The 26069-nt window shown below is 41.8% G+C and overlaps 1 protein-coding gene across 5 annotated transcripts in view; it reads right to left on the bottom strand.

Annotated features, from left to right (window-relative positions):
- Window positions 1-13836: 13836 nt before the first annotated feature.
- Window positions 13837-26069, bottom strand: part of CFAP97 (cilia and flagella associated protein 97) — a 28425-nt gene continuing 16192 nt past the window's right edge. For all 5 annotated transcript variants that reach the window (XM_049866253.1, XM_049866250.1, XM_049866254.1 and 2 more), the window contains exons 3-5: window positions 25795-26063; window positions 18130-18280; window positions 13837-16679 (exon numbers count right to left, since the gene is read on the bottom strand). In XM_049866253.1, the coding sequence (XP_049722210.1) occupies window positions 16552-16679; window positions 18130-18280; window positions 25795-26063 (548 nt within the window). In that variant the 3' untranslated portion in view covers window positions 13837-16551. The remainder of the gene's footprint in view (window positions 16680-18129; window positions 18281-25794; window positions 26064-26069) is intronic.

Raw genomic sequence — 26069 nt, 5'->3', positions numbered from 1 at the left:
GCTCACTCACAGTTCTGTCTGCACACTCACAGTTCTGTCTGCTCACTCGCAGTTCTGTCTGCACACTCGCAGTTCTATCTGCACACTCAGTTCTGTCTGCACACTCACAGTTCTGACTGCACACTCACAGTTCTGTCTGCACACTCACAGTTCTGACTGCACACTCACAGTTCTGTCTGCACACTCACAGTTCTGAATGCACACTCACAGTTCTGTCTGCTCACTCGCAGTTCTGTCTGCACACTCGCAGTTCTGTCTGCACACTCGCAGTTCTGACTGCACACTCACAGTTCTGTCTGCACACTCACAGTTCTATCTGCACACTCACAGTTCTGTCTGCTCACTCACAGTTCTGTCTGCTCACTCACAATTCTATCAGCACACAGCTCTGCACACTCGCAGTTCTATCCGCACACTCACAATTATGTCTGCTCACTCAGTTCTGTCTGCACACTCAGTTTTATTTACACACAATTCTGTCTGCACACTCACAGTTCTGTCTGCACACTCACAGTTCTATCTACACAGTCCTGCCTGCACACTCACAGTTCTGCCTGCACACTCACAGTTCTGTCTGCACACTCACAGTTCTGTCTGCTCACTCACAGTTCTGTCTGCACACTCGCAGTTCTGTCTGCACACTCGCAGTTCTATCTGCACACTCACAGTTCTGACTGCACACTCACAGTTCTGTCTGCACACTCACAGTTCTGACTGCACACTCACAGTTCTGACTGCACACTCAGTTCTGTCTGCACACTCACAGTTCTGACTGCACACTCACAGTTCTGTCTGCACACTCACAGTTCTGACTGCACACTCACAGTTCTGTCTGCACACTCGCAGTTCTGCCTGCACACTCGCAGTTCTGCCTGCACACTCGCAGTTCTGCCTGCTCACTCGCAGTTCTGTCTGCACACTCGCAGTTCTGACTGCACACTCGCAGTTCTGTCTGCACACTCGCAGTTCTGACTGCACACTCGCAGTTCTGTCTGCACACTCGCAGTTCTGTCTGCACACTCGCAGTTCTATCTGCACACTCAGTTCTGTCTGCTCACTCACAGTTCTGACTGCACTCACAGTTCTGACTGCACACTCAGTTCTGTCTGCACACTCGCAGTTCTGTCTGCACACTCGCAGTTCTGTCTGCACACTCAGTTCTGTCTGCTCACTCGCAGTTCTGTCTGCACACTCGCAGTTCTGTCTGCACACTCGCAGTTCTATCTGCACACTCAGTTCTGTCTGCTCACTCACAGTTCTGTCTGCACACTCACAGTTCTGTCTGCACACTCAGTTCTGTCTGCACACTCGCAGTTCTGTCTGCTCACTCGCAGTTCTGTCTGCACACTCGCAGTTCTGTCTGCACACTCACAGTTCTATCTGCACACTCATAGTTCTGTCTGCACACTCACAGTTCTGTCTGCTCACTCGCAGTTCTGTCTGCACACGCAGTTCTATGTGCACACTCACAGTTCTGTCTGCTCACTCGCAGTTCTGTCTGCTCACTCGCAGTTCTGTCTGCACACTCGCAGTTCTGTCTGCACACTCGCAGTTCTGTCTGCACACTCGCAGTTCTGTCTGCACACTCAGAGTTCTGTCTGCACACTCAGAGTTCTGACTGCACACTCACAGTTCTGTCTGCACACTCGCAGTTCTGTCTGCACACTCGCAGTTCTATCTGCACACTCACAGTTCTGTCTGCTCACTCACAGTCCTGTCTGCTCACTCGCAGTCCTGTCTGCTCACTCGCAGTCCTGGCTGCACACTCACAGTTCTGTCTGCACACTCGCAGTTCTGTCTGCACACTCGCAGTTCTGACTGCACACTCACAGTCCTGGCTGCACACTCACAGTTCTGACTGCACACTCGCAGTTCTATCTACACACTCACAGTTCTGTCTGCTCACTCACAGTCCTGGCTGCACACTCACAGTTCTGACTGCACACTCACAGTCCTGTCTGCACACTCGCAGTTCTGTCTGCACACTCGCAGTTCTGACTGCACACTCAGAGTCCTGACTGCACACTCACAGTTCTGACTGCACACTCACAGTTCTATCTACACACTCACAGTTCTGGCTGCTCACTCACAGTCCTGGCTGCACACTCACAGTTCTGACTGCACACTCACAGTTCTATCTACACACTCACAGTTCTGGCTGCTCACTCACAGTCCTGGCTGCACACTCACAGTTCTGTCTGCACACTCACAGTTCTGACTGCACACTCACAGTTCTGTCTGCACACTCGCAGTTCTATCTGCACACTCGCAGTTCTGTCTGCACACTCGCAGTTCTATCTGCACACTCAGTTCTGTCTGCACACTCGCAGTTCTATCTGCACACTCACAGTTCTGTCTGCTCACTCACAGTTCTGTCTGCACACTCACAGTCCTGGCTGCACACTCACAGTTCTGACTGCACACTCGCAGTTCTATCTACACACTCACAGTTCTGTCTGCTCACTCGCAGTTCTGTCTGCTCACTCGCAGTCCTGGCTGCACACTCACAGTTCTGTCTGCACACTCGCAGTTCTATCTGCACACTCGCAGTTCTGTCTGCACACTCGCAGTTCTGTCTGCACACTCAGTTCTGTCCGCACACTCGCAGTTCTATCTGCACACTCACAGTTCTGTCTGCTCACTCAGTTGTCTGCACACTCGCAGTTCTGTCTGCACACTCGCAGTTGTCTGCACACTCGCAGTTCTATCTGCACACTCACAGTTCTGTCTGCTCACTCACAGTTCTGTCTGCACACTCACAGTCCTGGCTGCACACTCACAGTTCTGACTGCACACTCGCAGTTCTATCTACACACTCACAGTTCTGTCTGCTCACTCGCAGTTCTGTCTGCTCACTCGCAGTCCTGGCTGCACACTCACAGTTCTGTCTGCACACTCGCAGTTCTGTCTGCACACTCGCAGTTCTGACTGCACACTCACAGTCCTGGCTGCACACTCACAGTTCTGACTGCACACTCGCAGTTCTATCTACACACTCGCAGTTCTGTCTGCTCACTCGCAGTTCTGTCTGCTCACTCGCAGTCCTGGCTGCACACTCACAGTTCTGTCTGCACACTCGCAGTTCTGTCTGCACACTCGCAGTTCTGTCTGCACACTCGCAGTTCTGACGGCACACTCACAGTCCTGGCTGCACACTCACAGTTCTGACTGCACACTCGCAGTTCTATCTACACACTCACAGTTCTGTCTGCTCACTCACAGTCCTGGCTGCACACTCACAGTTCTGACTGCACACTCGCAGTTCTGTCTGCACACTCACAGTTCTGTCTGCTCACTCACAGTTCTAGCTGCACACTCACAGTTCTGTCTGCTCACTCACAGTCCTGGCTGCACACTCACAGTTCTGACTGCACACTCGCAGTTCTATCTACACACTCACAGTTCTGTCTGCTCACTCACAGTCCTGGCTGCACACTCACAGTTCTGACTGCACACTCGCAGTTCTATCTACACACTCACAGTTCTGTCTGCTCACTCACAGTTCTAGCTGCACACATGGAGTTGTTATGAGTCTGAATCAACTCAACAACTAACAACAGCAAATGTTGTTTCAGTTCTCTTAGAGAATTGAGATACCCAGAATTTTATAGTAAGTGAAGGGTATTCAGTGAAAATCAGTTATCAAGCTAGTATTAAACACCTGTTAAGCTTTGTGGATGATGAGAAAGGCATGAGCCTGACCTGAAAGAAGCTTAAATGGGGGTGGGGGAGAGGGTGTAATGGCATTATTAGATAACGTTTAATAGAATGAACCTCGGTTGGGTAGTACTAGGAGGGCGGCAGGGAGAGTGAATGAGGGAGTGGCAGGAGGCGGAGCTAGAGAGAAAGTAACTAGATTCAGCTACGTGGGTGTAGAAAGTATCTGCCAGTACTTTTCTGTAACAATTCATCAAGACCTAGGGAAAAAAGTCAGTTTCGGATTTGGCTCTCAGAGGTTTGTGAGCAAGAGGAATATAATTTCAAATTGGAACTTAAGTACTTTTGGTCTTGTGCAACAGATCTACAAGTAGAGCCAGCCCTTTCAGAGTTTTCAAACCTGAGAGTTTAGGGTGAGGAGGCCAAGAGAGGAAGGTGGGTGCTGATGGGAATGAATGAACCCTAACCTTCACTGCTCTTTAACTCTGCCCTCGCTGGCATGGAACGGCGGAGGGGAGAAGAGGAATTCACATTTACTGCAGTCTGCATGTGAGCCAGAGGGCAGCCTCCCCCGGTCCTGCAAAGGTCACCTCTGGTGTCCTTGGGCAAAGGAGATTTGTCATTCAGCATAACTCCAGGAGCTCTGAGCCCCTGGTGCAGTGGTCTGACCTGGCAGGGGGACAGGCAGCACTGCTCTTCACTGATGCCTTATATCACAGACGACTGTGCAAAGCGGCATTGCGCGGGAAGGCCTGGGAAGATGAAGCTCGTTTACAGGAGGGTAGTTGTTAGTTGCCGTCCAGCTGACTCCAAGTCATGGTGACCTCATGTGTGCAGAGCAGAACTGCTCCTTAGGGGTTTTTATGGCTGTGATCTTTTGGAAGCAGGTTGCCAGGGCTTCCTTCCATGCCTCTGGGTGAGTTCAAACTGCCAACCTTTGGGTTAGTAGCTGAGCACTTAACCATGTGCACTGCCCAGGGACGCCTCATGAAAGTAAAAGAGGATTATTTTATAAACCCAAACCCACCAGTGCCCTTGATTATTTTACAGAGGGTCAATAATGCCAAATGCAGCAGAGGTTTAAAGAAAATGAGGTGGAGAGAGACACAGGTCTTGGGATTTGGAAGGAGGGAGCCATTGGTAACCTCTGAACAGATTCACTGTGGCAGTGATGAGGTAGCCAGGCTTGAAGAGGCTCTGGAGGGAGTGGGGCTTCAGAAGGGGGACGTGACGAATTCAACGCACATACGTTTACGGAGCACGATTGTAGGGTCGCTATGAGTCAGAATTGACTCGATGGCAACGGGTACTACATGCCAAAGCAGCAAGTCACGCCCCGGAGCCACAAGATGGACCCCGTCCCTGCCATGGAGAAGGGGTAATGGAGGCATTGTTGTGGCTGGGTGCCGCCAAGTCGATCCTGACTCACAACGACCCTATAGGCCAGAGTAGAACTACCCCATAGGGTTTCCTAGGCTGTAATCTTTATGGAAGCAGATCACCAGGTCTTCTCTCCTGCAGAGCCACTGGTGGGTTCCAACGCTGACCACTTAACCATTGCGCCACCAGGGCTCTTTAATAGAGGAGCCCATAAAACCTGTTGTTGCCGAGTTGGTTCTAACTCATAATGACCCTATAGCACGGAGCAGAACTGCCCCATAGGGTTTCTGGGGCGTGGCTGCTGGATTTGAACTGCCAACCTTTTGGTTAACGCCAAGCTCTTTGACCACTGTGCCACCAGGGAACGGGATATAAATAATTGCAGTGACTGAGAGAATACAGTAAGTCTCATAACGGGGGTGGTGAGACAAAAACCAAGTGATTGATTATTGGGTGTATGTAGCAGGTGACGCAAGGAGGGTATTCACCCTTGGGTTGCTGAAAAGACAAACGTACCAGCTAGACGGGGGAAGGGCATCCCAAGCGGAGGACCAACAGGTACAACGGGAGAGAAAGGTGAAACCACACACATGATGAGTAGGAAAATAAAGAAGTAAACAAGGAGAAAGCCAGAGGTCAGCTGGATAAGGAGAGTTTTTTTTTTTCCCTCAAATTAGGATAAACTCATATTTGGAGTGCTACGAGTAAGAAGCTTAAGAGAGATTATAGATTTTTGAGGAAGGGGATGAATGTCAAGTGTGGACAGGGCTGTTGCAGTTTATCCGCATTGAATACCTGCACCACCTTGCTGTTGGCTGCTGTCACGGCGACTCCGTGAGCAGAGTAGAACTGCTGCACAGGGGTTTCACAGTTGGAACCTTTCAAATGTAGATTGCCAGCCTTTACGTCTGTGGTGCCTCTGGGTGAGTTTGAACCACCAACCTTTTTGTTAATAGCGCAGCACTTAAGTATTTGCACCACGAACCTCTTGCCGTCCAGTCTAGTCCGACTCATAGTGACCCTAACCAAAAAACCAAACCCACTGCGGATGAGTCAATTCCGACTCATAGCGACCCTGTAGGACAGAGTAGAGCTGCCCCCCAGAGTTTCCAAGGAGCGCCTCGCTGATTCAAGCTGCCAACGTTTTGGTTAGCTGCCGTAGCACTTAACCACTACGCCACCAGGGTTTCCAGTGACCCTGTAGGATAAAGTAAAACCGCCCCCTAGGGTTTCCAAGGAGCAGCTGGTGGACTCAAACTGGTGACCTTTTGGTTAGCAGCCAAGCTCCTAACCACTGTGTTGCCAGGGTTCCATCTGTACCACTAGACCCAGTCAGATAAGACGTGATGTCTAACCTTATGGAATTTATAGTCACGGGGGGAGGCTGAGGTTATGGAAGGCTTCTCAGGGGAAGCGATCCTGGGGCGTAAGTTTTAATCACGAACAGGCATAAGTCAGATTAGGACAGGAGTGAGAAGCATAAATGCCGTAGGGTCAGCACTGCAAAGGCACCCAAACCAAACCTGTTGCCACCGATTTGCTTCCGACTCATAGCGACCCTATAGGACAGAGTAGAACTGCCCCATAGGGTTTCCAGGGAGTGCCTGGTGGATTCAAACTGCTGACCTTTTGGTTAGCAGCCGTAGCTCTTAACCACTGTGCCACCAGGGCTCCAAATATATATGTTTTTCTTACTGTCTAGATCTTACTCACCTTTCATCTTCTTTAGTATCACACCTGCTTCCCAGCATTTGACACCCATATTCAGGGTTTCCAAGGTATTGATAAGGGATATAAAATAAAAACAGGCATCTGACTTGTCTGTAAAGTGACTGAATTAACTCTAAGAGCTCAATGCAATCTTTCACCTAGGTTTTACCTTCGCTGCCTAGCAGCTCCAGGTAACTTTCCCCCCAGGTTCTACCTAGAAATCAACCCATTATCATAAAGGAAATAAGCTTCTTCGAAGTTAGGCTAATGTGAACACTTCACGGAAACTTCTGTTATCAGTCTCCTCCGGTGCCTGACGTACTGGGCAAAGTAACAGATCACAGAAACTCTCGTTTCCACTCTCCTCAGGAGATCTAATGCTCTGAGCAAGATAACCGTCAACCGTTCCTGAAAATGTCCACATCGTTGCTTTGGAACCAACGTGAAACCCCCCGATCCCACGTCTTTCAGTTACGTCTTCTGGCCAGTCTGTGGACTCATGTAACCCACAGTGATAAAGACTATGTTTTTCTCGTCCCGCCTGTGACTGACCGGTGCCAAAATCTGTAACTCCGTTCCCCTCCTTCAGCACTGTAATTACTTGAGTTGCACTTTTTTTCCCTGAGTCTGGTGTGTGGTGTTTCTCCACGGGGTGCCTGCCAATCTTGGAAAGGGCAGCTGAAAGGCTGAGGAACTGAAAAGAGATTCTGAAAGCCTCTCAGGAGAAAGAGACAGACTGCAGCCCGGGGCCGGCCAAGGAAGGGGTGTCCTGGTGAGCCTCCCATGCTTTGGACCGGGATCCCGATAGGAGTAGGGGTGAACTGAAGTAGTTGGGCCCTTTCCGTCACTGACGCCAACCTTCAGATCACCTTAATCCCTGTAACTGGGTAAAGGTGATCTGAGATCGCTAGTGTCCCTGCTGCCTGACAGACACAAAAGCAAATCTTGTATGAAAAAAGATCGCCCAAAGCAAAAGCCAGCGAACTTTTTCTGTAAAGGCCCAGCTAGTAAATATTTTAGGCTCTGCTGGCCAGACACAGCCTCTGACAAGTACATGGCTCTGCCGTGGTGGTGCCAAAGCAGCCTGGACGTAAACAAAGGTGCACAGCCGGGCTCCACAGAACGTACTTATGGACGATAAAGTTTAAAGTTCATTAATTCTCACATGTCACAAATCACTCTTGTTTTGATTTCAAAATGTAAAAGCCATTTTCACTTTACAGGCCATACAAAGAGAGGCCAAACCCAAACCCAAGCTGGTTGCCTTCCAGTCGATTCCGGCTCATAGTGACCCTATGAGTAAATCTTTACAGAAGCAGGCTGCCACATAGTTCTCCCTCAGAGCGGCTGGTAGGTTTGAACCGCTGACCTTTCAGTTAGCAGCTAAGCACTTAACCACTACACCACCAGGGCTCCTAAAGAGAGGCCAGGAGCCTGGATTTGCCTGTGGGCTATAGTCTGTGGACCCCTGATCTACAACTTCAAGTTTCTTCTACAGTTTTTATATAAACGAAACATGCATAAATAACTTCAAAGGATCTTATTAAAAATATATTCTAAAGAGCCCATAGGTTAAGAAGTGCAAATCACAATGGAAATTAGAAAATATTTTGACTGAATGAAAATGAAAACACTACATTATCACAATTTGTGGTAAACAGCTAAGGCTATACTTAAGACAAAACTTATAGCCTTCAATGTATCCGTTAAAAAAGAAGGCAGAAAATCAATGACTTAATCGTTCATTTCAAGAACTTAGAAAAAAACAGCAAATTAAATTCAAAGAATGAAACTAGAAGGAAATAATCAATGTAAGAGTAGAATTAGTGAAAAAGAGAGCATTAGCAATGCCAGGTAGACTGCATGTCTACATGTGAGAGACAAAGCTTATACAAGATAATTCAATAGAATATCTTCATGACCTTGGGTAAAGGAAAATTTCAAAAAATTGAACATTAAAAAAGTATTAACAATAAGAGAAAAAACTGATAAACTAGACTACACTAAACTTAAGAATTTCTGTTCAGAGACATCATTTAGAGAGTGAAACGACAAGCCAGACTGGGAGAATATAGCCACACATAACTCACAAAGGATTGTATTGTATTCAGAATACATAAGTGCACGCACAAATCAGTAAGACATTTGACCCAACAGAAAAACAGTCGAGACTTGAACAGACACTTCAGAAGATAACCCATGAATGGATGAACAAAATGTGGTACATACAATGGACTACTCCTCAGCCAGGAGGAGAAACAAAGTCTCGATACACGCCACAGTTTGGCTGGAGCTTGAAGACATCATGCTGAGAGAAATAAGCCAATCACAGAAGGACAAGTATGGTATGACCTCACTTACAAGAAAAGGCAAATGTATAGGGTCAAAGTTTATTCGTGGTTACCAAGGGTGGGAGGGAGGGGGAAAGGGGTCTACTGCTTATGGAGTTCTGAGTTTTGGTTTATGGTGATGGAAAAATTGCGTTAAGGTAGGGTTGCACAGCCGATTATTGTAATTGCTCTAAGTTGTACACCTGTAAAAAGCTGAGTTGGCAAACGCTGTGTGATATAACAACATCAAGAAGAAGAAAAAAGAAGAGAGCAGCTGCTGAGGCTGCTTATGTACAACCAAACACCTCCTAGGATTTGGTTCCCTGGTTCGGAGGTTTGGGGTCTTGGCTTCATGGGACATTCCAGTTAATTGGCCTAATAATATGTTTAGTGCTTCTCTTCTGAGTTTGTTGCGTAGTGCCTGGAGTCTTATTGGCCATCCAAGGCGTGGCGATTGGTCTCTGTGTGTCTGGAGCAAGAGGAATAAGGGGATTTAGGAATAGCAGGGGGATGTAGAACGCGTGGCTAATTACCTCCACGAACAACTGCCGTGAGACCAGAAGAACTGGGTGGTGCCTGGCTACTGCTACTTAACATTTTGATCAAAGATTCTATAGAAGAATCCAGATCAAAAAGGGGGAAAATGACTCCTGAGTGTCTGGCACCACAAAGGCTAGATGAACCCCTGAAACTATCGTCCTGAGATAATCTTTAAAATTTAAATCAAAAATATTCCCTGAAGTCTTCTTAAAACCAAACAATAGCTTAAGTAGTAAAAAATATCTGCCTCTAGCATTACTGGAAACCCTGGTGGCATAGTGGTTAAGTGCTACGGCTGCTGACCAAAGGGTTGGCAGTTCAAATCTGCCAGGCGCTCCTTGGAAACTATGGGGCAGTTCTACTCTGTCCTATAGGGTCGCTATGAGTCGGAATCAACTCAACGGCACTGGGTTTGGGTTTTGTTTTTGGTTCTAGCATTACCCTCTTTTTAGAAATATCTATATGTGATTAAGGAAACCCTCATGGTATAGTGGTTAAGTGCTATGGTTGCTAACCAAAAGGTCCACAGTTCGAATCCACTAGGCGCTCCTTGGAAACTCTATGGGGTCGCTCTACTTTGTCTGATAAGGTCGCTACTGAGTCAGAATCAACTCGACAGCAACGGGTTTGGTTTGGTGTATGGGATTAAAGTAACAACAGCAACTTGAAAGGTTAAATAGGAACCTTAGGGGGCAGTAAGTTTATGTTAATGGGGGAGAAACAATTCAGAAAAGAAGGGTGAGAATGGCTGCAAGACTTGAAGAATATAACCAATGTCACTGAATTGTATGTGTAGAAATGGCTGAGTTGGTGTATGTTTTGCTGTGTATATTTTCAACAACAAAAGATATCCCAATGGCCAATAAAAATGAAAAAGATGTTCGATCTAAGTATTAGTCAGCATAATGCAATTAAAATCACAATGAATTACATACCCACTTGAATGGTTACATTTAAAACGAGTGACATCAAATGTTGGAGAGGATATGGAGTTACAGGAACCAATACGCTTCGGTGGGACAGTAAAGAGTGCGACCATTCTGGAAAAGTCTGGCGTCATCTACTAAAGTTAGCATACAACTCTAAGACCCAACAATTCCATTCCCAGGTATAACATACCCAACCAAAACGTGTGTACAAGTCAATCAAGGGACATGTACAAAAATCTTCACAGTAGCACTGTTTAAGTCAAAACTTAGAAACCATCCCAAATGTCCATCAACTACAGCATGTATAAGTAATTATAGTCTATTCATACAATAGAACACTATACCCACTGCCGTCGAGTCGACTCTGACTCATAGTGACCCTATAGGACAGAGTAGAACTGCCCGACAGCGCTTCCAAGGAGCGCCTGGCGGATTCAAACTACCGACCTTTTGGTTAGCAGCCGCGGCTCTTAACCCCTACACCACCAGGGTTTCCAGAATACGATACAGCAATGAAAATAAATCATAGCTACATGCAAACATCTGGAAGAGTCTCCCAAGTGTAAAAATGTGTGTAAAACAAGTCGGACACAAAAGAACACAGTATACTTCCACTTAGACAAAGCTGAACAACAGGCAGAATTATAGGACAGTGTTAAAAGTTGAGGCAGCAGTTAGTTAAAACAACTGAGCCTAAAAGTCGTCAGGGGAGGAGGGAACGACTGGGAGGGAGCCCAAGGGCTCATGTGGGGTCCTGGCAATACTCCAATTCTTGATCTGGTTGTGGCGACCCAGGAGTTTGATTTGAGATAATTTATGATTGTACATTTGTTTTGTGCCCTTTTCTGTATTTCTGTAACACTTTGATAAATACTTGTTGTTAAGTGCCATTGAGTCAGTTCTGACTCACAGTGACTGTATGTACCACAGAGCAAAACACTGCCTGGTCCTGCGCCATGCTCACAATCGTTGTTATGTTTGAGCCCATTGTTGCAGCCACTGTGTCAATCCATCTCGTTGAGGGTCTTCCTCTTTCTTGCTGACCCTCTACTTTACCAAGCCTGATGTCATTCTCCAGGGGCTGGTCCCTCCTGATTACATATCCAAATACTTAACAAAAACAAAAACCTATGGATATTCACCTAAAAGACCAGGCCCTTCTAACATTCACAAGAATGTAATTTAAAAATGAAATCTTCTAAGTAAGAAGGCAGGAAGGGACAGGAACTGGACGAATGGCCACAGGGAACCTGGGGTGGAAAGGGAGAGAGTGCTGTCATATTGTAAGGAGTGCAAACAATGTCACAAACAGTATGTGTACAAGTTCTTGAATGAGAAACTACCTTGGGCTGTAAACTTTCACCTAAAGCACAATAAAATAAAAAAACGAATTTTCTTAAGTTAATGGTAAAATTAGGGTTTTCTAGTCAGTATAGGGAACTACCTGGGAAGCAGCTGTGTTTGCCCAATTCTCGGCATTTTCTTCATGAAAATATAATGCTTCTCAGAGTGAAATTAAGAATAACAGTACACTCCAAACCTGGGGGGACATAAGCCATAATTTCAAAATTTTTGAAAGAAATGTAATGTGTGTTTTCTTGGTGAAGATTATCAACAATATACATAACCAAGAATTTGGAACCACAGCTTTTAATAGTTTTTTGGTGACTATTCAAATTCTTTTACTATCTTGTAATAGTGTGGGATCAGGTTCATACATAATAAACAAACAAATAAATAAAAGTCTGTATCTAGTTAAATTGTAGTAAAATAAAGACATGTCACCTCGAAAACACCATCTAGAACAAAGAGCGGGATTTACATGAAATTACCAAATAGATTTTGAAATAGAGCCACAGAACATTACTACTGTATTTATGGTGACTCCCTAATATTTCCAAGTGGATTAAAAGTTTAATTTCAAAGTTCCAGGTTTTTGCAGGTAGCTAATTTCAGAATTTAAAGTCAAATAAACATTTTTCTGATAATGTAACCTATTTGCTGTAAGCACATTTAACTGTAACTGAGAGAGCTATGATATACGACCACAGGAGCTGTGCAGTGTCTTATTCCAGTGGTACCGTTTTTATTAAACCTTTCATTAAACCTTTGTTAAATTGAGGTTTCAGCAGCAAATTTTAGAGAGTATTTCTTACCACTCATACTACAGAGTAACACGTGAAACACTGATGTAGACTGATCCTTTTTAAAAAACACTCCTTCAAGCTATCAGAGTGTCCCGTAGCACCGTAATGATTTTACAGTACAAATTAGATGATGTAGTTTGAAGAAACACTAACCAAGAATGTAATCTTAAGCAAAAAGATCCTCCTTTTAACCTCCTTCTCACTAATTCTTAAGTATGACAAGACACATAAAAGTTATTATTCTAATTTTTTAAAATGGGAACATGACAATGCATTTTAGACATAAGATACAGAAACAAAACTTACTTTTATTATTTTGTTCTTCCTTATGCCAGGTGGTTCTTTATACCTAAGAATATTATAATGGATTGGGAAATTAAAAAGGAATATTGATTTTTAAGTTTCTTACTACCACATTTTTTTTTGCAAGTAACACACCCACATAAATAACACATCCACACATACAATGTACATAGTGTGTGAGGACAATAACACTCAGGGGGCTGTGTGGTTGGCAGAAACTATTTAACACATGCATTATTTGTATAAAAAATACAGTAATCTTCATGCATAAAAATAAACTACTAGCATTACGCACATTTTCTAAAACTGTACACAATCATTTACAGGTTAAGGCTTTGTATTTAAGATACTGAACATTTTATAAATTTAATTACTCAAATGTAAATAGACTCACATTTCCAACTTCATACTGCTCTTAGTACTTTTTGCTGAGAGCGCGGTTCTTCTCTGGTTCCGGACGTGTGAGTAGGCTGTGCGGCTGACTGCTTCTCCCTGAGGAAGCTGCGGCCTGAACGCTACCACCAGCCCACCTCAGCCGCTCACGGGAATGGTGCCTGAGGGTTCCTGGTGATTCAGGTCCAGCAGCTCCTCTGCTTCTGAACAGTTTCTCCCTCCCTCTGCCACTCAGTCCGTTTTCTAACTTTGCCTTTGATGTTCAGGGTTCCTAGCTTGTCATAAATATAATCATTTCACTTGTTTTTTCAGGTCTTTGTTGTAAGAAGAATCACGGTAGCATCTGACTATTCCACTACCTTGGCCCCCTCAATCACCTTTTTTCAAAGTTGTTTGTACATCCATTTTGGACACCTGGGCTAACAGGTTAAAAAAAAAAAAAAAAAAGCACTACAGTACATATACAAGCAAACCAGAAAACTTTATTTAGAAAAAGCAGTTTTTTATGGAGATTGAAAAAAGGAAGCCAGGGAGGTACGAGGTAACAGCTATCGCTTAGGAAATAATTTTACTAGCTTAAAACCTTTCACAGAATCTCATTAAAGAGGGGGCAACATGAATGTAACACGTGACAGATGATACTAACTCTCAAGAAGGATTTGGTCTCGTAACTCTAGACCTCAGATTAGCATGCTCTCTTGTTACAGACTGAAGTCTTCAAGGTACAAACACTAAAAACAAGTGAACCAAATATAAATTAGTGCCAGATGGTCCTTCACAAAAATGCCCCCAAAGCCGTCACAACTTTGAAGTACCTTGACTTATACTAGAAAATATCACATTTCTCCAACTCCTATTCTATGTATATTCATCATATATAATTAAACATGACAAAAGGATTGTAAATTGTTTAAAAAAGGTGAATATTGTTGCTCTTCCCAGCTTTTACTTCAAGTTTAATCCCTGTTATCAATAATACTTAGATGAGTTCCCCATTCAAAGCAGTAAAACTAAAAGTACTAAATTTGTATCTAAAATAAAAGTATAGTTTTATCCACGAAACCAGTATGTGTTATACCTTGACCTATGTAGCAAAGATCATACAAAATGTACTCAGAGACTACTGCCGTTATGAACACAAAGCTCGCATGTATATGTACATATATAAACATATTTCCCTATTAAAAATCAATTTAAAAAAATTGACTCTCACCATTGGGCAGATGTCCAAATGCTGAGTTTAAATTCAATATCATCTTATGTCTCCTTAAAGACAAGTTGTTATACAAACATTAAAAGTACAGTAAGTGAAAAAACAAAATAAATCTTGGGCTGAGTATAGCTACAGCTTATATATAAAGCAGAGCACTAACCATGTAAAAACTGTCCACCAGAACACAGTGTCAAATAACATCTAGTGAATATCACAGCCCAAAGAAAGAAGCAGGAAAATCTCATAGCCAGCTGCGTTCACATTAAAGTTTTAACCCCATTGTTCCCACCCTTCACATGCCCTATCTGAAACAAAATCCATTAATACAAACTAAGAGCAAAAAATTATGAGTTGATGTTTTGTAAAATGCAGTTCAGCTTACTGCCACAGGTGTTAAGAAATGCAGCAAGTTCAACACACACACTACAACATTTCTCAGAGCTTGAGTGAATACTGAAAAATAAAACAACCAAATCTTACTGTCGCTACAGATCAAAAATTCAAATTACAAAAAGGAATATTTGGCATTTAACATGGAAACTTGCCAGTTCACTCTAAAGGCATGCTGAAAAGGGCAGCAGCAGAAAACAGAACAGCACAGCCAAAGCAAACATGAATAACATACTTTGTTGCACGAGATAAAAGCCTACAGACTGCAGAAAAATACTCTAATTTCAAAAGTTAATTCTATTGCACACCATCTGCCACAACCACTTCCAGTAACATCACTAAGCCTTTAAATATGGTGCTGACAAAACGACACTTCCAAACTTCAACCAAGGGGCCAACACAAAGCTGTACTTAAAGAAGTAACCTCAACAAACGTGCCATTTACTTCCTTTATCATTCATATTTTAGTTTCCTTTTTCAGCCCCTACAAAAAATAGCTGAAAGTTCTAAAACTTTGAGACAATGTATTTACTTCTGATTCTAAACCTTCTCCTAATGCGATAAGTACTCAATCAGGGCACGAAATGCTGCGTTGTGACTTAAAACACTGCCTGACAGACCTCAACATCTGCCTCCTGGCTTTTCAAAATGGTGGTGCTGTTTTACAGATTCAACAAATATTTGTCTCCTTGGACAGCTGACCTGGTCCTCAGACAAAACATTCACAACGCATTGGGCCGCGGCTCCGAAGCCCAGCTCTGTTCTCAGGACCATTAACAGTACTTCACCTGAACATATGAAAACATGAAAGAGGAGCTTCTACGCTGAACTTCCTAATATTCTCAGTTTGAAGGAGTAGGATGGTTAACCAAATTTTTAAGTTTTAACTCAGGGCACTTACTCAGAAGCAGGAAATACCTCTGGTAAATCACAAGGATGGCCCCAGTACAAGCTTCGCTCAACCTACTCACGAAATCTCAAGTAGCTCCACCAATGAAAACGAATTTCAAGATTTGCTGCGTCCTAAGAAGGTGTAACTACCATACAGTTGAGGTATGAATCACACCAGATAAGTTCTGAAGCAAAAAGAGAACAAAGTCAGTCAAATTTAGGAGCCAAATTTACAGCTTAAAGCTTACAAAAAAAACATGGAAGAAAAACCACAACCCTAAGGCTACACCCTTAAAACTTACCAAAAAAACCGGAGGAAAGACGACAACCCTAAAGCTACAACATCTTGGTCCAATGAGCGGTGACCCACCTGTCACCAGTGTCCCGTCAGTGAGACCCTGCATCAGTCTGTACGTTCAGAAAATAGACACGCATACTACCACTTCTCTTTTAAATATATATACATCTGGTATAAATAAATCCTCAAAAGAAACACTGATTTTACATTAAATTTTTTAAAAAATAATTTTGCTTTGAATTACAATTACACCTCCTGCTCTGTACCTTAAATTGCTTAAAACAATACTAAAGACACTTGCACAGAGAATTACAGTGATATACAAGAGTACTTCAATAAAAACTGGATGAACAATGAAGTCAAAAAGGTTTTATAACCAAGCTGCACGGACGTTAGAGGGCTTGGGTCTTAGCAACAGGCCACTGGGTGTGTCGAGAACTGGTCGCTCGCTCTTAGAGCTGAGACCACTGGTCGCACTGGATGTCCTGGAGGCACCTCCTGAAAACACAGAGAAAGCAAGAGATGGCTTGGAATATTCCAACTAAATGCATAAATCACCCGATAAACTTCTCCTAACTTTAAGTCCAGGCTAGTTTTTTTTTCTTCTCACCCTACATTTTCATAGTCCAGTGTAATAATTCTCAATTGGGGATGCATTTAAGATTCTCTGTAGAACTTAAAAATATAATAAAAGATGTAAGGATTTTGATTCAATAGACTTGAAATGAGAATAAATGCCTTTAAAAGCTTCTCACGTAAAAAAAATAAAAGCTTCTCACATGATTCAAGTTAAACAAAAAAACTGTGTAACTATTTACATATTCATTCAACAAATAACTTAGTATATTCAAGGCATAGTCCTAAGTACGGGTTACTAGAACAAGACTTTATCTTAGTCACTATACACAGGAAGTGACGTTTGTAAAATGAATGAGTGGAATCACCAGTCATCTGAGAGTTTAAAACTCACATGAGCAGTGGGAAGTTGTGGCATTATGAATTGTTCCAACTTTCTCTTAGTACTGGCTTCTATGTTTTACATTCCAGAGGGCATACAAGAAATAGCATAGACGTCTATAAAGGAAAATGGCAGGCCCTTCTGTGTACTGCGTACCCCAGCACTAGGCGGTGACTCCAGTCCCACACTCTCTGGAGTACACACTGGCTACGTGTGTAACCCACCACTTATCAGGCATTAAGAATTACTACATCTGATGACTCTACAGATTGCTAATTTTTGTTTTAGTTTCCCAGTGAGGAAGAAAAAGCACATATAAGAGCTGAAAGATTAGCAATAATTCTTAACTGGAAAGGGGGAATGTTTCAGAAACTTTAAAAGACATTTATTTCTTCTCCTAATAACTATATTGCTGGACACCCTGTTAGCTCAGTAGTGAGGTCACTCCTGAGGTTCACCCTTCAGCCAAAGACTGAACAGGCCCATGGAACAAAACAAGACTAAAAGGGCATGCCATCCCTGGGGCAGGGGCTGGAAGTCAGGCGGGAGCAGGAAAGCTGGTAATAGGGAATCCAGGGTTGAGAAGGGAGAGCATTGACATGTCGTGGGGTTTTTAACCAGCGTCACAGAACAATGTTGTACTGACTGATGAGAAACTATTCTGTTCTGTAAACCTTCATCTAATGTACAATAAAAAAAAGAAAAAAAAATTATTGAAATTAAAAGTGCCTCTCCTATTATCTAAGAAACTACTGATATTTCCAGTTATTTTATTTACTGATTTCCTTCCTATGCTGCCACTATGTGCTGCAAACAAAATCTGAAATTAAGTAAACTAACATAAAGCATGCCAGTGAAAATAACATAACCCATCCTAGAAGTCAGCATTTTTAAGCTCTACCATAAGAACATAAGTTATACGACAAAAAAAAAAAAAAAAAAAAGTATCAAAGGTACAAACAAGTATAAAATAACTGGGAATACACTTACTTAATGGGGTGTATTGGCCAAGAGTAGATCTCACTCGTCTTGAAGACGGTGATGAGCTGAGATAACCCATATTGCGATGATAGTCCATTAGCTGTTCTGAGCGTTTCATACCGACTGTTGGCTTCACAGCTTCAAGCCTTTTCAATAAAGCCTTCATTAAAGACAATCAATTTGAGAGTCAATGTTAAATAGCAATAGTTTTTAAAAAGGTAAGTACTTTCTAGAACCAGAAATTCATGAAATAAAGTATAATTTAAAATTACTCCTGATATACCACGTAAAAAAAAAAATCCAATAATACTTTCAGAAAAATCTGTTTTCTCCTATCCTATAGCTAGCCAAACCCATTATGACTTTAACAACTCATTACAGGCACGTTTCTCCTTTATGTCAGGCTATAATCTTAGGGAAGGTGCTCTAAGGTGGAATACATTAAGTCTGATTTTCTCACAGAAATGATTTAACAGGAGTTCTAATGCTAAGAGCCCAGCTATTGCTGAGAAAGGAGTATTTAGAGAGATAAAATGAATCAGGGAATTCATCTATGGTTGTTTTATTATTTTCTTTACTGATTTATAGTTTCTCTGTAGCATATAAAACCCATTGCTGTCGAGTCAATTCCGACTCATAGAGACCCTATAGAACAGAGTAGAACTGCCCCAGGGGGTTCCCAAGGTGTAGCTGGTGGATTTGAACCGCCAACCTTTTCGTTAGCAGCCTGAGCTCTCAACCACTGTGTTACCAAGGTTTCCCTGTAGCGCGTGGATTTCTCTTATTTGAAAAGAGAATGCTGCCTGCACCAAGATTCACACAAAAAGTCAGCTCAAGTTCAGTCACAGGACAAGTTACCCTGCACAATCTTTTTTCCTTCTTGCTTAATTCAGTTTTTTGCTCTGATCAGTTTCACCCCTTCCTTGTATTCTGAGGCTCTCTTAGAGCAGTGCTCTGGAGCAATTCCAGGAAAAGGACAGACGATGCTAGAGCAAGCCAAAATATTCCAGGGGAAGGGCTGTTTAGAAAAGGGAGAGAAGGAAGACTGCAAAGACAGAGGTTTGGAGACAAATGATGAGTGCAGAACCAGAAAGACCAGCTGAGAGCACTTGGTTACTGTCAGCTTGCCTGCTGGTCCTTTCGCCCTGGAATGTCCTTTCTCAGCTTGTGGCCATCAAAGGCTAGAAAAAAAGTCAACTCCTCAGTGAAGTTTTACCCAACTAGAGTTAGAAGTTCTCTGCTGGGCCGAGGCTGTGATCTCGACATGGTTCCATCTGGCTCCAAAGTCTTTTCATCATAACCTATTGCCTTTCTCTCTATAGGCAGAGAAGCTGTATAATTGAGATGTCAGAATGTCCTAAGAGCGTACCTTCTCTACCTGCGGTTTTTAACTGTGCGAGACATGTTCAACAATCGTATCACGTCTTCACCGTATCTTACTGCGCAGAGTAACGTTTGCTGTTTCATCTGATTATTCTATTAAATACCCACTGAGCTGTGCAGGTATGGAACGGACAGGTGAGAAAACTTGTTATTGTCTGTTACCTATTAATTTTGCCTTTTTACTGGCAGAAATCTCAAAATTAATGAAACTGCTAATTTCCTCGTATTTATTTGTATATATTTTTATGTGTATTTTTTCTTTTTTAAAAATTAAGAATACTGCAATGCAGTCAATAGATGTAAAACAAAGTAAAGTAATATGATAAAAAATCAATTTTGAAATAATGTGACAATAAGACAAAAAGTGAAACTACTCTGTAGCCACGGTACGTCAATTGCCAAGATTACACACAGAAACTCAGGGGAAAAAAAGAGAAATGATTTGACTTAGCTACCCAAGTCACTGTGTGTCATGTAAGTATGATAAATTAAGAAAAAGCTAAGGAGCCCTGGTGGCGCAACGGTTAAGTGCTCAGCTGTTATCCAAAAGGTTGGTGGTTTGAACTCACTCGGTGTTTCTGCGGGAGAAAAACCTGGCAATCTGCTCCGGTATGATTACAGCCTTGAAAACCCTACTCTGTTACATGGGGTTGCTATAAGTCTCAATCAACTTGACAGTACCTAATAACAACAACAGCAAGAAAAAGCTTAAGGAATGACGAGACAGAAATAGCTCCTGCTCGTACAAACAATACCAAAACATGAAGTGTTGATTATAGTGTAAACTCGACAATAAAAAGTGCACACGTATCAATCAAATCATCGATGTAGAACACCTAGGTAAAACTTAATGACAGTTTAAAACACTTAACCACTTGTAATAGGCCACAGTGATTAAAAAATGTAAGCTCTCTACTCAGAAAGAGCTGGGTTTAAATCCTGGCTCTGCCACTGACTGTGTGACCAATTACTTCATGGGGAGAATGAAACCATCTAAAAGGGTCAGTTGTGAGGACTAAGCAAGATAACACATATAAGGTTTTCACAACAGTGCCTGGCATGTAGAAGGCTTATTAAATATTAATGGTATCATTGATACTGCTTTGTACTATTTTCTAAATGTTTTATGTGCAATAGTGCTGTCTTCCCAGCTAAGTTATAAATCACATAATTGGAGCAGTATTTTGTATTTTTCTCATATTCCCTCCAGTGCCTTACACAGTTCACAGCAGACATTAAAGAAATAATGTCATGAGTTGAAGAATGGTTACTTCTACTCCAAACCACATTTAACAAAATCTTAGATGTGTCACTCATATCAGATTCTAGTCATAAACCCCAGAACAGTTTGACCAAATATTCCTTTTATATCCAGGAAGTATCATTCTATTTGGGAAGAAAATTAGCCTGAATCCTGCCCATCTTCTGACACAGAAAGGTTAAAACAAACAAATGAACAAATCTGTCAAATGATTTCTGCAGCTGTTGGCAGAGGTGAGCTGCTTTATCGTTTTTAAAATGAGGAAGCAAAGACCCTGTGAGGACATTCAAACGTATCACAAGCATCCTGCAGTTGGGGAATCAGAACGATCGCTCTGCACATTTCTGCACAACTGGAACCTGTTTAGTTCTTACTGATTTTCTTCTATAGAAGACAGTAGACTATAACCAGAGAAGTAGAAGAACCAGACTGAGTGAACTATAAATTATCTCGGGAGCTGAGAATAAAGGTGCTGATTAATACTCATACTAGATACACGACCTTCTTTAAATCTTCATCTTCCTCCTATCACTCTCCCTTTAATAATTTTCACATCTGTGTAAAAGTTTTAAAATTACCTTTCTAGACCAGCAGACAAAAAACAGGGGAGGGAGGATTTCATTTTTCATTTAACGTTTTTGAGAACTGCTTGGATTTTCTAAATTTATATATGTAATATTTTTATTTAAAAAATAATATTTCAACACAGAAACCCAGGTGGGAAGATTATGGTCTGCTGGTTTACTTTATTGTCTACTTATTAGTATTTCCCTGTATTTAAAAAGAGATCTTAGAAAGTGGAAAAAAAAAAAAAAAAAGGAAGAAATGAATAAGCTAAGTCTTCATTTGTGCTCCAGGACTCACAGTGAGCCTCGGCAGGAAGCTAACCTCATTGCGTCTTCCCTGACCTTCCTTCGACTGCACCACCCCTCCCCCGCCTTCTTTCACAGTTAAGAGAATGAAATAATCTCATCTCTTCTTAGACAGCAGACAGAGGAAAACTGTACAATAATTGTCCTCCTCTTGCTAAGATTATGCTAAGACATGTTTTTTGTGGGTGTTTATGGAAAAACAGAATTTATCTTATATTCATACAAGAGTAAGGGGATATGGTTTAACAAGAATGTTTCAAAATTCAAGAATTAAAAAATTAGTTCTCTTTATGGAAATGGTAAAGCTGTAATATAACTGCATCTATATGGAGCAAGCACGCCCTCTACTGGATAAAACTACCTTTTATTACTCCCTTTATTTTCCGTTTGGATGCAATGTCTATTAAAAACCAAATAATGAGGATACCAAACTTTACCAGATAAACAGTATGCTTTTAACTCTCGAGCACAGGGCTAAATCTTATTTTTTTTTCCTTGTCTACCTTCCTTCTCTGCACAACACTGCCCTGTCCTGAGTTATCTCAGGCTCTGCACTGCTATCGGCTGCTACAAGAATCCTGGAAGACAACTACCGTATCGTCAGGCCTGTCAGCCACTTGAATCTGGCCATTTCTGTTGCTGGAGATGCAGAAAGCAAAAGAAAACAAATCATAAAAACTATAAAGACACGGGCCCCAATTGTGAGCACATTTGACTACAAAAGTGTGTGTGTGCTTGCACGTACGTATGTGTATGTTTTAAACATAAACAACCTAGCAAAAATAAAAAAGTGTATCAGTTCACAATGAACTATTAGAGCCAATAGGGCTCAAAATAAAGTTTGGCAGGTGGCTGGTTATTAAATAAATATACAAAAATTAATAGCTTACCAGAAGCAAATACTTAGAAAACGTAATGAAGAAAATTTCACACACGATACTGAACAACATATAGTTTTGAAGAAAACTACCAAACTTTACTACGGTAGCATGTAAGAAGGCTTGAATAAACGGAAAGACAAACAATATTTCTGAGTAGGAAGATAATATTTTAAGGATATCAACCACTTTCCAGTTAAAATGTAAATTTAACATAATTCCAAAGAAAATTTATAGTAGAATTTTTTAATAGGAAAAATAACCAAAGTTACTATGAAAATAGTCATAGTAAGTCTTCAAAAGATACAGGATGAACTTTATTTTGGTTCAGAATGAAGTGTTAAACATAAATCTGGGAGATTAACTTTCTTCACAATAACATAATAAATGATGTGTTTATTACTTTCCTGTTTAGCTTTAAATTACCTTCTCACTATTATATGTATTAGGCTTTTTTAAAATCTTTTTTTTGTCGTAAACATATTTGTAACAAAGCATTTGCCATTTCAACGCTCTTCAAGTGCGATTTAGTGACATTAACTGTATTCATCATGTCGTGAAGCCATCACCATCATGTTTCCAACTTTCTCCATCACCCTTAACACTGAAGCTCAGCATCCCCCTGGCAGTGAGTCTTCTTACTCCCCTCTCTCCCACCCACCCCTGGAAACCACTAACACCCTGAGGTATCTTATGTAAATGGAATCATACAATATTTGTCCTTTTGTGACTGATTTACTTCACTCAGCATGATGTTTTCAAGCTTCATCCGTTCTGTAGCACGTATAGGACTTCATTTCTGTTTATGGCTGAGAAATATCCCACTGTGTATATGGACCACGCTTTGTTTATCCATTCATCTGCTGATGGGCATTTAGGTTGTTTCCATCTTTGGGCTATTTTGAATAGTACTGCAATAAACACTGGTGTACAAGGCTCTGCTTGAATCCCTGCTTTCATTTCTTCTGGGTATACACCTTGCAGCAGATTGCTAGATTGCCTGGTAATTGTATGAATTAGTTTTTAATTCCAGAGCTGTACTGGCCAAGGCCCCTAACAACATATGGCTCTAGAGCATTTGAAATGTGGCTCGTCCAAATAGAGATATGTTGTAGGTATAAAGCACACACTGGATTTCAAAGGGCACCAGAGAACAGAAAAAAAGAATTTAAAATCATTTTTCATACTGATTACGTGTTGAAATATGTAGATATATTGAGTTAAATAAAATATACTATTAAAATCAATTTCACCAGTTTCTTTTGACCTTTTTAATGTGGCTACTAGGAAATTTTAAATTATACGTGTGGCTCACACATTTCTACTGTGCAACAGTATGTTAAATAAGATCCTACTATCAAATGAAGAAAAATACTGTTCACATGTACAGATTACTATGCATACGAAGTAATTAAAATGATACAGCAGTAGTTTTCCACCTAGTGTTGTTGATTAAAATGGCTGAAACTCACAACTGATTTGGGAGATAATAAAAACTGTGAGCAGAAGCTGCTAGTTTTTTCCCTGTTCTTACATGGAATAGGTGTTTAATGGTTTCAACTTTCAAAACTAGACCCAAATATTTGTAACATACAGTAATATTACATTTTCACTAAAAATGAATGAATCTTGAGTATTTCTAGAGATGTGCAGAAAGCAATCATGCAGCTCACTACTACCAGCCTCACACCTCTGCTCTGCTCTGCATTCCGACTCAGGGCCACCTCGTGTGCAGAGCAGAACTGCTCCATAAGGTTTTCAAGGCTGTGACCACTGGGAAGCAGATCACCAGGCCTGTCTCTCAAGCTCACCTCTGGGTGGATTCAATCTGCCAACCCTTCAGCTAGTAATTGAGTGCTTAACCGTCTGCGCCACCCAGGCACTCTTCCATGAAATATAAAAACCCACGGCTGTCGAGTCAATTCCGACTCACAGCAACCCTGTAAGACAGAGCAGAACCACCCCATGGGGTTTCCAAGGCTAAAGTCTTTATGGAAGCAGAGTGCACACCCTGAGGGGCAGCTCCTGTGTCCTAACAGCCAACCTTCTGGTTAGCAGCCGAGCATGTAACCTCTGCACCACCAGAGCTCCTCTGATGAAATATGCCAAGGGTTAATTCTGGAAACTGTTTCAGCAAGTTTATTAGTTTTATAAATTATTTGAGCTCTGAATTTATGTGCTCATTAGAGCTGAATTTTACTTTGAAATCAAAGGTTCTACAGCCAGACTATCTGGGCTTAAGATCTTGGCTTAGCTACTTACTGACTAGATCCGTGACTTTGGTCTAATTATTTAACCCCTCTAGTGCTGTTTTTTTTTCCCATTTATAAGATGTAGATAAAAAGGGTACCTATCTCAAAGAATTGTGAGGATACAAAAAAGCTAATACATGGAAGACACAACAATTTTTTCCCATTTATAAGATGTAGATAAAAAGGGTACCTATCTCAAAGAATTGTGAGGATACAAAAAAGCTAATACATGGAAGACACAACAAAGCCTGGCATTTAGCAAGAGCTCAATACGTATCAGCAACTGTTATGAACTGAATTTCATAAAGAAAATCATACGCTATAGTAATTTTAAATGTGAGGATTTTAAATAGTCCCTGTGTATATTCCTTTAGAGTGTCCAAGTGTAATCACAGGATTGTTAACAATGAACGTCTTTTATAAATTCAGAAGCCTGTCACCAAACCTGACCTCCTCCACAGTATGTGGTTAGCCTTTCAAATAAATAATCATCTATTTTAGCTTTAAAGGACACAATGAAGTGAAACAGTTTGACTCAGCTACTGACTGAATGCTTCACAGAAGATACACTGCATCTGACCTTTGGAAGCCACACACTACTGTAGTGATTTAACTCATCTGGTCAAATAAACAAATGCGCTCTCCCTGTTTTCTCTGAAAGTTCCCTCAAAATAGAGTCTGCTGGATAAAAGCCACACGTTGCACCTTCCAGGTTCATAGCTAGCACAGGATGTATTTCATGCCATACAATTTTATACCTGCGTTTATATAATTAGGAGCCCTGGTGGCACCGTGGTTAAGCGCTCAGCTGTTCTTCAGCAGTTTGAATCTACCAGCTGCTCCTCGGAAACGCTATGGGGCAGTTCTACCCTGTCCCATGGGGTCGTTATGAGTTGGAATTGACTTGGCAGCAACTGGTTATACAATTACGTCTGAAATACTGGCTGTATTTAAGTGTCCTGTAAGTTGGACTTAAAAATCAGTGCAAATGCATTTCCTTGGATGACTAAAAGATTTCAGTTACTTACCAAGTTCTCTCTTTCAATCCTTTGTTGTTCCCTCTGTCTGTTGACAGCACTATGATACAACTTAGGGGGGTGACCAACTGATCTTCTAGGAATCGTACTTTTGCCTCCCGGTTTTTCAGCCTGTCTGGATAGTTCTTTCAAAAGCCTCTGATTTTCCTGATCAATCTGTCTCACCTCTTCTCTTGTGAAAGAGTAGTTTTTCCTAGGTGCTACCGGAGGTGGATCCAAGTGATGTTTTTGTCGTCCCTTTTTTTCTAATTGCAGAAAAGCTACAG

The sequence above is a fragment of the Elephas maximus genome, chromosome 22, assembly GCF_024166365.1.
Source record: "Elephas maximus indicus isolate mEleMax1 chromosome 22, mEleMax1 primary haplotype, whole genome shotgun sequence".
Lineage (NCBI taxonomy): Eukaryota > Metazoa > Chordata > Mammalia > Proboscidea > Elephantidae > Elephas > Elephas maximus.
This window is presented reverse-complemented; position numbering and strand designations above follow the sequence as displayed.